The 13657-nt window shown below is 41.8% G+C and overlaps 1 protein-coding gene across 1 annotated transcript in view; it reads left to right on the top strand.

Moving 5' to 3' along the window:
* ARHGAP29 (Rho GTPase activating protein 29) overlaps positions 1-13657 on the top strand; it is a 341359-nt gene that overhangs the window by 179532 nt on the left and 148170 nt on the right. Inside the window, exon 3 of the mRNA XM_078640938.1 lies at positions 12477-12620. Within this exon, the coding sequence (XP_078497064.1) occupies positions 12477-12620 (144 nt within the window). The remainder of the gene's footprint in view (positions 1-12476; positions 12621-13657) is intronic.

Here is a 13657-nt window from a genome sequence, read left to right as displayed (position 1 = left end):
GCTAGCCAGTGAATGGAAGACGACTATTTGTCAATGCCTTTTATCTAACATGAGGTGTTTTGCCATCTAAAAAAACATCTTCATCTGGAATTTTTTTTATCTGTGTGCCATACATGCCTTCCATACATAACTTATTCAAATGCTAGATCTTCAAAAAAGTACGACAATGCAGCATTGATTTCACTTTTTTCCTCGTTACAAACCTGAATAAAGGTTTTAAGTAATCACGAAACCCAAATGAAATCTTTCATTTAACCAATTGCAACACTATCAATATCGTATTGATACAAACGTCAAACATTTTCATTTAATGACAGAAGCATTTCCAACCACATTTAAAATTATTGATTTTTGTAAGTGCAATATCAAATGCGCGTTAACATTGGCCTTTGAAAGTGCCTTCTCTAATTAGTTCTGCTCAGCTTACCTGTGTTTTGTATTTTCTTTCGGTTTAACCGTTTTACTTCCAAGTAACTTACGTCTTTGGCTTTTCAGTCAAATATGGAACCTTGCTCCTTGGCCTGTCGGGAGTGAACTTCATTGCAAGGGTCCGGCAGTGTGAGACCGCTGTCGTGTGTTGAAAGCAGTGCTGCTTGTGGCAGCCTCGTTTCCGTCAGCTTTGCTTGCTTTACAGACCCATTGTCTTTCTTTGGCAGACACCACCAAAAATACACATTCCATCATGAATGGGGGAGAATTAGTGTTCAAAGGGGCCAGGCCGAGCATGGAACAAAGGCCAGCGTTAACGTTGGTAATCAGTGGCAGGGCAAGTCTACTTTCAATACATACTCGAAAGTTTGTAACCACTACTATGTTTTTTTTTGTAATCTGTTGTGACGAATTCATGTGTTCTCCCTTATTTATGAAGCAATATGTGACCAGTTAACATGTAACCTGTTGTGGGGTTGACAGCGGTTAGATAATGTATCGTATACGTCTTCAGCCTTAAGTCAGTCAACTTTATTTCGGTGCACAGAACCATAAAAGTGAGCAGTAAAAAAACTAAGAAAGTTACATTAAATGTAAAAAATAGTACAATAGATTTAAATCACAATTGATAACAATTCAAATTAATAAAACCATTTAAAATCATGACATATCCATTCGCAGAAAAGAGATTCCGATGAGATACCTCCATACTAAGGCAAATACCAGACGGAAAAAAAGCTGAGTCCAAAAAGTGAACTCAAAAAGAGTCCACTATGCCATCAGGAAAGTCTAAGTGCTTGGCTAGTTGAAGGTAATTCAGAAGCACTAGCTAATGTAAGTAAGCTTAAAGTGCACAGTGCATTAAAGGACAAGAAAACATTTTTAAGAAACATTAAAACATGAATAAGTGCCCCCAAGGCAGTAAGTTTTTTCCAACAGTCCTTGCCTTAATATGCCAAATTGAGCTAAAGATTTGAGATAGTATACTCAGGGGCGTTGCTTGGTCAGGAGGCGGGGGGGGGCTGGTGGTCTTTGAATTTTATATTTTCCAACAATCACGCTGGCATATAATGTTAAAATACATTGAAAGACCAGCAGGGTGCAAGAAAGAGGCTAAATGGGCAGTGGAAAAGGAGGCAAATGGAGATTAGTAGGGTGACTAAGTGACTGAAAACCCAATATTTTGTAAAATAACTAATATTTTTGAAGACCGACAACATGGAGGGGTGTGTGTGTGTGTGTGTGTGTGTGTGTGTGTGTGTGTGTGTGTGTGTATATATATGTGTGTGTGTGTTTTTGTTTGTTTGTTTCTGGTGAAATTCAACAGACCCCTTACCATATCAGATTGAAAATTACCTGTACCCAACTATTAACCAGAAAATACATTTCTTAGGGGAGTGTAACATCCAAAACACCTCCCCCTCCCGAAGCTACACCCCTGAGTATACTATGATACTCCTGTTGTCTGACTTGCAGACTCTTATCGCTTTGTGCCAGTCTGCGAGCCTATGTAGCCGGCAAAGGGGAGCCATCCAATGAGCATGCTGTTTTGCATAGATGTAACAAAAGAAAACTAAAATTTCCTCATTTTTGACTGTGTCCCAACCCCTGGGACATAAATTTGTAGATTTATCATTCTTGTTCCACGAGTAGGTGAAGGATGCAATTGGCAGAATCCCTAACCTGATTTTAATGAACAGGGTTCTTGGAAGTTGAACATTTATATAGTCCAAAAAATCGTCAAATTGTTGAGCACATTGAAAGGACATGTTTAAATCTGTAAGGCTGCCCAAGGATACCGATGACCTTCTTGTGCTGAAGACAGCATTCCAGTAGCATAGTATGACAGTTTCTCTGGCGCTTTCTGGAATTAATGCAGGCCTTAACCAATATTCATTCATTTCTAGCTTAGTAATCTGGGTTTTTTATATGGGATACCCAGGGAATTGTTCATACCAACTGATTGACCAATATCTCCTTAATGCAATCTTTATATGGGGCCAGTTTTTCTGTCGTCCAGAGCCTGACCCAATAATGGATAGGTTTTAGACCAGCTATATCAGAAATTTTCTGAGATTTAGATCAAATTTTAACAGAAGTAATAGGACCCTTTTCGGGTGCCTTGGCAAGGATTTGTTAAAAGAATTTTCACATCTTACTAAAGGTTCAAGGTTGCAATAGCCTCACAAATTATCTCCGTATAAAGCAGTCCTACTTGCTGGGCCTTGTATATCTCCAGTGCTGGTGTGATGGAAAAAGAAGAGGCCCTGTTGGCGAACCTGACAATAGTCTCAGCTCTGTTTTAGAGTCATTGTGCTTTTGTCAGTCTGGGGAGACCATTTATGCGAGTCGGTCAGTCTCACCCCTAGATAATCAAAAGCAGAGACCCTGTCTAGCCTAGAACCCTCTAGAACAGCATTCCTCTGCTTTTTTTCGATGGGTGAAAAACATATATTTGGTTTTGCTCTTTATTTCTAGGCCGTGGTCCTTGCAGAAGAGGCTAAACTTTGCCCAAAGGGTATTTGGGTCCCTTGCAGTTTTATAGTTGAGGAGTGTGTCATCTGCAAATAGCAGACCTGGAAATTTTTACCTGGCCATTTTGGGGGCGTCGTTTTCACAATCTAGAAGATAAGTATATGTCCATTTATAAATAATAAAAGGAATGTGGGTGCCAGGACGTATCCATGGTGTATCCTTAGACTGATGGGGATGTCTCCAGGTTTTCCTCACCCGGGTACTCTGGCAAAATTGCCTGCATACAGTTCCTGGATAAATGATATGCCACCTGGGACCCCTGCTCTCCCAAGGACCTCCCAGAGTTTGTCACTGGGGAGAAGGTCAAAAACAGCTCGCAGATCTACAAATGGGACAAATGTGCCTTTAACAACTTCATACAGCAGTTGAAACTATTTTGATAAGCCATACCTTAAAGCGAATTTAAATATTCTTGGATAAACTTCAGCTGCCAAAACAAAGACCAAAGCTATGTGTGCCTCAGCCAGACCCATTTGCCCCACCTCCTGCCCTCTCTGTGCTGCCTCTTTATTTTTGGAGTCTCCAAATGAGAACTCATTGAAGTGCTGCGTGTTTTCTGTCGGGGCGTCCACCTGTGACCCGAATTAGGATTTTGCATGTGTTTTTTTTTTCTTCATTTGTTTTATTTGCGTATTAAGCAATCTACAGATATATTTTCACTACAGGATTAGTTGAAAAATATTTTAGTTCAGGGCTGAAAAGCGTGGGAAAGATTAAAAGTTGGGTTAAAAATCGATTACACAGAAGTTTACATTTGTAATAGAGCTTTGGTGTATATCCTACCTTTTATTTATGGAATATATTCCCAGGTTTTATCAGATGTTTTTTGCTTTTCCTATATTTTATTGTATTGACAAGTTGTCCGGTGTAGTAATACTAAGCATTTTCTGCAACATGTCCATCACATTAAATTTGAAAATGTACTTTCATTTTTCAGGCTCACTTGATTTCCAATCATGTGGGCTTTTCCTGTCTATTTGCAACCTTTAAAGGTTATCCTTAAATTAAAAAGTATAAACTTTACCACTGTATTGATATCACAGGTCAGTTATTGCAACTCTCACAAAAATCTGTATCCAAAGAGTTGTTAATCTAAAGGAAAAGAAAACAAGTGAAGCAAATCTGCACCTACATTACATTTCCAACATTTGTCCTCCTCAGCTGGGAGCAGTTTCTTAAACCTATTTGGTTTCCAGCAGTCTCTCGAAAGTATCTTTTCTGTAAACCTGCTTTACATTGGCCAATCTTCATATGGTCATTTATAATTTACCGTAGTCTTTTTGTAAATTAAGTCCCCTTCTTAACAAAGGAAGATTTCCCTGCATATTCTTTCCAAGTGTCAGCCCTTTTACCAGGATGCCCCTTCCATGACACCATCCAAACTAGAAACACACAGTTTTGACAAACCACTATTTGACAACCATCATTTAGTGTGTTCGCTAAGTGGCATTTCAAAGTTACTTATTAGTATAACATCCTAGTACCATTCCATTGCAGAATTGCATATATATATATATCCTTATTTTATGCCAAGAATTCCAGTTCAGCATTTCCCATATACTCTTGAGTATCTGACTGAGACGTGTAAATAAATTCAAATCGTTGTACCTCTTTGTCTGTTTGTCACTTTTGTATAAATATTTATGGTTTTTAAAATGTATGACCCTCCCTCTCTTGTAGCTAGGCCTGATTGTTTTTAGGTCCGGCATTAGGTAAGACATTTAAATTTTACTAAACATCATATATGCATGTAGATCCCGATACAAAGGAACTTTAAATCAGCCCTCTTCATCTGTTATGTTACTTTGTGTTCAGCTTATGTGCATGGCATGCCTATCACCAGGAACTGTATCCTGGCGCTAAGTAAGTGTGGAGCGGCACCGACTGCAATCTTGTTGCACTCTCTTCCTAGTGTTGCTTCTCTCTGTGCCACCTCATTGCTACACCCTCACAGCCTCCCCAACGTGCAACCCTCTCATCAGCTTTCCGTTGTTTTTTAGGTCTCGCCTGTCGATGCGCATGCGCATCGAGCAAGCAAGACTATGGGGGCTTATCCACTCTTTGTCCAACTTGCAAGGAATCGTGGCGATTCCTTGCAGTGCCCGTGACTTTTAAACTCAATGCGCATGCGCATTGAGCTTAAAAGCGCGTGCACATGCCCCCAGCCGCCTGCCTTGCCTACTCTCCCAGCTGGTGCCGCTCCACCCCCTGCGGCATCAAAGGCTTTCACGGCCGGCCGGCCATGCTTTCAGTTTCACGACCGGCCGGCCGTGTGAAGTGCATTTCAAAGCCCGCTCTCCCTGCTCCGCCCCCTGCTCCGGCCGAGACGCATTTCACCTCCCTCCTCCCCCCTCCTGGGTCAGGTTACCCTGCTTTCTCTTTCGCTTTTTTTTCACTAGTGATTAACTTTTCCTTCGCCTTGACGCCGGTGGATGCAGCGTTTCCTCGCTCCTAGGTAGGTGTCTGGCTTTTGTGCAGTTGGAAGAGCTTCTCTGCAGCAGTTTTCTTTCGTTTCCTGTGTTTCTGTTGGCTCCTTTGAAGTTGGAATGTCATTGGAGTTGGGTGTTTGTGACTTTCTTCTCGGCTGGGCGGTGTTTTAATGCGGGAAAGGAATTGCGTGTTGTTTATTTTTATTTGTATAGCCCCATACTCTTTTCATGTTCGGTATGGTTACTTCTTGTTGGTCTCAAACTTAAACTTTCGCACAGAAGTGTCTGTAAAGTGAAGTAGTTGTTCTAATGTAGCTGTTTGGATGGCATCGCGGTGCTAGGCGCAGGTGAATTCAAATCAAACCAAGTAATTAACCCAGTCGAAAAACATTTAGGGTACTTTGTATTTAAATGATTTATCAATGCGTTTTCTTTCAGATAACTGAAAGGTGCAACACAGCATTTTAATGATGTTTACATAATCAGAACTGCATGTATTACGAACAGTAAATGCTGTGTGTTGAAATTCAAGTTCCGCTAACAAAGGTGTGCTATATGCTTTAACAAGTACCGCGCTACATGAAAAGCTAACACAGCATGTGAAAATAACTTTACTTTTCAGGAGCACAGAGCTCAGCGCGCGTGGTCGGTGCGATAAAAACTTCACTTGTTCATGCACACTAATTGCCTGCCAGCGCCGAGTTATTTGCAGACAGACTGTACACCGCACCGCAGCCGGGTGCTTCATGCCAAAGTGTGCTCTGCAGAGTTTAACATGCTCATTCTCGCGTGGTAGCATGTAGAGAAGGTGCTTCTTGTGTATGTTGTCATGTATTAACATTAATAATAAATCGTATTTCGGAGGCTCCAGCATACCTGGTACACAGGTGATTTGCAAGACACGTTTTATTTCTCTCCCAAACACAAACGCATGCAGACAGACATGCTGTTGCTGCAGAGGTCGATGAAATCTCCATAAAATTATCGAAATTAAATATAATTCACTGTTCCTTTGGTTTATCAACTCCTTTACACTTTTGAGTTGCGAATGTGTACCATTAAAGAAAAGAAAATACATTTAAAAAAAGTTCAGAGTGCCTACTTTCTGAGAGGTGTGAGGGCTCCAACAAATAACTTGAAGTAGAAGCTGGTTTTCTGTGTGATCTTGTTTTTTCAAGTCGTTTTTAGGTCTCACCCTCACCCACACTCACCCTCACTCACCCTCAACCCCTCACCCTCACACTCACTCACCCTCAACACCTCACCCTAACTCACCCTCACCCTCACTCAACCCCTCACTCACCCTCACTCACCCTCAACCCCTCACTCACCCTCACCCTCACTCATCCTCAATCACCCTCAACACCTCACCCTCACTCACCCTGAACGCCTCACCCTAACTCACCCTCACTCACCCTCAACCCCTCACTCACCCTCACTCACCCTCACCCTCACCCTCAACACCTCACCCTCAACCTCAACCCCTCACCCTCACTCACCCTCACTCACCCTCACCCACCCACACTCACCCTCACCCACCCTCACTCTCACTCACCCTCAACCCCTCACCCTCACTCACCCTCAACCCCTCACCCTCACTCACCCTCACCCACCCTCACCCTCACCCTCACTCACCCTCAACCCCTCACCCTCACACAGTGCAATAGGTCTCAGACCATTTCAGTTAGAGCTTTTAGAAAGGTTTATGGCTTTTTTTATTTGTAATTCTTTAGCATAGGCTACAGGAAACAAAAATGCTAAACATTTACAAAAAAAAACCATAAACAATTCTAAAAGCACTAACTCTAATGGTGCGAGACCTATTGCATTTCCAATGCTTGTTTAAAGAGCTTTTGTGCTATGTTTTCATACAATCACTTTCACCCATGTCCTTTTCTAGGCGTGTGCATGCGTGTTAAATGCATGCATGCACCTACAAACATTTTTTATACTTCGGCCTCATCATTGCGCTTTTATTTTCCAGCCATGCTGCACAGCAGACGCAATGCTGTATAGCATGGCTTAAATTAGCCAAAGCTAATAGGCAGGGCCTGTTGACTTTGGCATTGCTCATTTTCTTTTTGCTTAAAGACCAAATGAGTGTATGTAATTATCCACTTTTCACTTCTGTCCCCCCAAATAACCACCCCCTGCACGCTCTGTTTCTCACAGGTACTTCTCCTTCAGGCATCCTTGCACTGTGTGTTGTACTGGCTTTTGTATGCTCCTCCCTCCAGTTGCTGTCACTTTCATGTGCTTCTTGTGTACTTCTGTCTGCCCCCGCCTGTCCTCTGTCACACGCACGGTGTTCTTCTCGCCATCATTGCTTCTGATGGGGCACTGTCTAAATAAAGCTGGGTGGCCAGCAAAGATCTGATAGTCTATCAAATCATCGTTCATATCCTTGCTGTTGGTTTTGGCAGGAAAATCTCCAATAGTGCTAAAGTTGGATTTTGCCTCCAAGAGTGATTTACTGTTTGGATATATTTGCTTTAATGCCCGGTCAAAGATTTTCTCTTTGGACTTGGTCACTTTTTTGGAAGTAAGTTAAACAAAAAGAGGAGTACCACCAGGAGTAACACTGAAGGTTTCCTAATTGGGTGTTTCAGATGACGAAAAGGAAAGGATTCATCCTTTTGTAAGAAACCCCTCACTCCCCAACCTAGTGGTGACATGCTTCATCATCGGGGTCCACCCTGGTGGCCTAGCGTCACCAGGGTGTTCTTCGACACCTGAACTACAGTGGAGCAGGTTGTGAATGTATGAATTTTTGGAAGTCCAAATCATCCAGTGAGGAATGGCAGGAAGCTGTATCTGGGCAGGAGTCTGTGTGTCTGGATACTTTTACTGCAGTATCCAACGGAAATTATTTTTAGCATAGCAGAAAGTTTTAAACTAAGTTTTCTTGCCTGCCTAGGAAGCAACTTTCCTAGGTGAGCCTCAGCACCTTAATCTAGTCCTCCAAGGTGGAAAAAATTGAAGTCACACTTTTCTCCAGCAACTATGAATGTTTCCTACTGTCATTCCTGCAACCCTAGTTCTTTAGGACAGGTTCTTGACACTTAGTCTCTCATCAGACAGTTCTCCAGCAGGATCCAATCCTCTTGAAAGCTGGGATGTCTTGGAGTCAGAAGCCCATCTGCATTTTTCGTCCCTGGAGCAGGCATACAGGAGGCCAACTACTTGACCGTTCGAGAATTAGTCGTCTTCTTCCAGCATGATTCAGAAGTCTTCTAGAAGATCCTTTTTCACATGGAGTTCTCAGGTCAAGGAATGTTCTAAGGAAGTGGTGGATAAAGTGCCAGATATACCCTGTGCAACAGCCAGTGTATTTTGCCACCCAATCCTTACTGTATTCTCATAGCCCCCACTTCCTTTTGAAGCATTTTCTCTTTGCTATAAGATTACCCATGAGCCCCTGTTTCATTATGCTCCCTAGCAACTTCACTAGTTGCATGAGTCTCTTCTCACATTAAACAGCCTGCATGATGTTTAACGTTCCGTGCCATGGCTGCATTCTTGGCAGCATCTACAGTGGACTTGTAGAGAAGTTGAATAGGCCAGACTGGGATTCCCAGATGCCCAGCATGTGTTTTAGAGGGAAAACAGACACGTTTCTGCTATTTTGCATTGGTAAAGTTCTAAAGGCAGCAAAATCAGATGGGAAAACTTGGGGGGGGGGGGGGGGGGGAAACCAAAACAAAAATGGAGTCCTTCCTTTAAACGGGGTTGACCACAATTCACTTTATGTGCTTTTAATTTGCCACATGCATTTGCGTTGTCACCTGTCCTAACGAGAAAGCAGAGCGAGTGCTTTTAACATACATTGAGGGTAACAAATAAGTGAGTCCACAAAATGTGTTTTATTGATTGTGCACCGCAACAAAGTCCCAATTTGTACTATTGTATGCTTGCTGATGGTTTTCCGAAGGTGAGGATGCTACTCGTATTGAAAGAAATTTGCAATGGACTGTAAATGTGACTTACCAGCTGGGCAGCTATGCATAGACTATGCGTGGAATTTAAAGCAGGGATGCTGAGCTTTCATCTTCGCATCAATTTGAAAGCTTGCCATTTATAGTCTGAGCTTGATAAACATTTGAACCTTGTATTTGAGTGCGAAAGATCTCTGTACGAGACCCAGATATAAGCGATTACCAGTATTACCACACTGCTGCATGAATGGGAAGTACATGAAAAAGAACGATTTTGCCGAGGACTTTTCGGTCATTGAAGGCACTCACAAGAGTTTGCTTGCACAATTGCTTTATTTTCAATGTTTTCTATAGCCGAGACCTAGATTTAGGTTTCAGCAGAGTGCTCCACAGTGGGTGATTGGAATGTTATTCATTACTCGGGCAGTCCTTGTGAACACACGTGAAGAATGTTAACTTTATTTTTAATGTAGTTCCATTCTTCAAGCTTCTAGTTTGAGAGCACAATAAGAAAGTGATTTGCCTAAAATGATGATGATAATAATGTTGATCAAGGGAAGAGGAAGATTTAAGGAGACATAGAGCCAACTTACCAATATAAACCTGTCCTTCTGGCGTAATAACTGAAGTCATACCCTCATTGGAGACCTAACATGCCTAACTAAAGCATATTTCTTAGTGTTCTGTCCCCAGACCACTCAAGCAGGCTATTACTCATTTTCTTAAAACACCAATAATGACTCAAAGAATGTGACCAAGTATTAAGCAGTCACCTGTCTACCATTTCCCAGCAAAATCTTCACAACTCAAATGGCAAAGCAATTTATTACTGTGGAATAAACTTACCTTTTACATGGCCATCCGTTTGGGATTGGTCCCCCCAGAGGCAACCACGCCACACTGTTTAAAATCTGAGACAAAATCTTACTACTTTGGCTGAGGACCAGCAGTGTGCTCCGTGGTTGCTGACCTCTCAGCTGTATACTGAAAATGCTCCATGATGTGGTAAATATAACCTAGAGAGCTGTTTTTTGTATCCTATCCTCCTTTCTTGACCGTAGCCAATGAGTGAGAATCGGATCTAGAGCCACTTCTTCGAACAAGTGCCCTACGGATGTCCTGGAGTAACAAAGGTTTACTTACAATCTATGCTCCTTTGCTAAAGATTAAGGAAGCCCTTGATAGAATTATAGAATGCCTAAATATGTTCACAATGTAATGCAAATTTTTTCATTCAGATCGATCTGTCAGGGAGATGCCTGTTTTGGTGGAGCTGACCAAGAAGTGTATCACCTTTGAATAGCAACAGAATCTGGGATGGCTCCCTTATAGGCATGAATGCAAGAAACCTGGAAGTTCTACTAGATGCTGACCTGTGTTATCCCAAAATAGCACTATTGTCCAGGATGTAAGTATGCAGTTATCTCTGCTCCAAAAATCCTCCGATTACTCCACACTCCCGCAGTGTGGAGCTGAGGAGATGTCTGGTGACTGCACGCTTGCCTACTGCACAGACAGTGGTTACATACCAGACTTCCAGAACATTGAAGGAAGGAATATAATGACTTAAGGATCATTCAGGTGATGCGCACCTGTGACTCCAGAAGCAAGAAAGGTCATTTTTTTAAATCACTCTATTGGCTGCTGAGGGAACCTAGTACAACTTTAAAATCTAAGAACGAGATTTCCAGTAATACTCGTTGCGTCAACATCCGCGGTAGTGGGATGTTCATGTTACCTTGAGGGGCACCTTAACTTTGAAAAAACACTTACAAGAATGATAAGAAACAACTTTAAAATGTTATGTACTTTCCACAAACATCTTTAGAAGAAATGCTTGGTGTCCATGCAAAGGCTTGCCTCCCACAACCCAGTTTCCGTTCTCACCTACATGTTAGTCATCGACTCTGCTTAGCCACACAGCACATTATTATTGCTTCAACTATAATGCTCCAATGTAAACTTGGGTATAAATGTTTAAGGGACTAAAACATGGAGACTAATATCAAGGCGTTCCCAGGGGCCAACGTTTTCAAATGTTCCTAACTCAGTCTAGGTGACAGAGCCCGACATTTGGTACACACTTAAATTTAGTTGTTCAAATTGTCCTTTGATTAAAGTCTATACTCTATGGTACTGCTGGCTAGGTGCCCTAGATCACATTAAGTTGAAGGCCTACTTCCCACCAGTGTCTTTACCATTTCCTCTGAATCAATATTTACAGCATTCTAAAGTAACTGCAGTGTGATGGGTGGCGCTTTGTAAACATTCCACAGGAACCAATACATTTTTAAAAACCCGATTTCAAGTTCTGCTAGTTTTTCACTAGCCAACATTTCCTCTCAGTACAAGGTAAGATGAACATCTCCCAACGAGAGGCATGATGAAAATGCACATCTCTTCCCATCTAGAGGCATGCAGTTCATCTTCCTGAGTCGTAACTTGAAAATGATTCACATCAGACCCCAGCAGAAATCATGGATGCATACAGTTGAAGCGTTTGGCATAGACACAAAGAGGCCCACCCTTTCCTAGGTTTTGGCCTGGGGACATAAAGATGTACCTCTTTTAGAGTCGAGCATGAAGATACGAAAACGTCTATGTATTTCCCTGCGTGCTCATGCTTCAGCATGGGGGCAAGGGGATTTTTCACTAGTCATGCCAACACAGTAAAAGTGGTTCAACACACTTTCTGAGCCTGCCTAGAGTATGTTTAGGAAGGCAATTAAAACAAACACCTTAATCTAGTTTTAGAATTTGTTACACATGTCCAGTTGGCCACTTCTGATGGTCAGTTGTGCTTTTAGTCGTCGGAAAAGTTGTATGCCCAACGCCCCTTTTCCAAGACCCCTATTCATTTAGCTTCTCGCTACCAGATTTCGAAAGCCAATAGCAACCCGCTCTGACATGTGGAAATGGACAACCTACACCAGTTAGATATCTTCTTACCGGCCCTTCCTCACCCCAAAATAGTGTTAATCCTTTGTTTGATTTGTCCCCATGGTCTTTTTGCCCAGATTATGATGTAGAATTAGGATGGTATTTAAACGGATGGTCACTTCCTTCTAGCTAACTTTATTAAATAATTCGATTAATTATTAATTAATTACTTCTATATGGCTGAATTTTTTTTCTTCTTTTCTTGCAGAACATCAAGACAGTTTACACCAGGTGGCTCACGAACGTCTGGGAGAGCTCCTCCGTGTTTTGAAAGCTGTGATAAACAAACACCAGACTCTCAATTCAGTTGATATTCTTGGTGCTGCAGGAACACTTATAGCCAAGGTCAAAGGTAGGTGAATTTCTTTAAAAATAAAGATGAAGTATTGATGTTAAATGAGCACTCTGATAAAAGAAGAGCGTCCTAATCTCGAGTACAGGGTGAAGGGAGCCCGTGAGAATCCGTTTTATGTCCTGGCTTGGCAGTGTAGCTGTCCCCAGACACTTATGTGAGCATTACCAGGAGAGGGGTTTTGGCTCCACCCACTTGCCACCCACATGTTAGGAGACAGAAATGCCTGTTTTGATTGGGCCGAAGTTGTCTGATTCCACAAAATAGTGCTGGCTCTTTACACAGCTGCCGTCATTTTATTTATCCAGTTGCCTGAACTTGAATTTTTAGAGGCACACAAGCCATTGAAATGCTATTAAGGAGTCTCAGATAACTAGATACATTATGGCATTTCTCTCGAGTAGCAGAGATGTTAGGAGGGCAGTCAGCGCCCATGGATTTTCAAGTCTGGTTTTAGCAGTTCATTCATAATAAGTCAGACCTATTGGCATTGCCAATGCTTGTTGTAAGGGTAGGGCCTCCAGTTGCAGATATCAAGGAGCAATGCTTCTCCAAAGTTCCCAGTGAGGAATAACGTTTATCACTCGCACAGAGGTCTGTGTGATAATTACATTTACGTACCAGATGAATAAAAATTGCAGATTGCTTGGTAAATTGTGCCATGGATGCCGGTTGTGCAGAATGTACAAAGGGACTTTGCTGCACGTAAGGATAATTACTATACAGTTTTGAAAATGTAATTGATGACGAAACAGCATAACAACTGAACTGCCCTATTATTATACCTGAACATTTGTTATGGTTTTTTTTTCACCTCATTAGAAAATGTCACATTTAAAATCGCACTAGCCTACATTTGTTGTTCAAAAGCAAAAATGCCTCCTGAGAGGACAGAAGGTCCTTTAAATGTTAATATCCAATAATCTGCTTTTTTCTCAAGGCATTATTCTTAACCATCCTGTAGTCTGTCTCGTGAGTTATTAGCAACATATGGATATATCAATATTAAATTCCCCAAGTAATAAGACGCATTTTTC

Source organism: Lissotriton helveticus, chromosome 1_1, assembly GCF_964261635.1.
Source record: "Lissotriton helveticus chromosome 1_1, aLisHel1.1, whole genome shotgun sequence".
NCBI lineage: Eukaryota > Metazoa > Chordata > Amphibia > Caudata > Salamandridae > Lissotriton > Lissotriton helveticus.
Note: the sequence above shows the minus strand (reverse complement) of the source record. Positions and strands in the feature narration are given on the sequence as shown.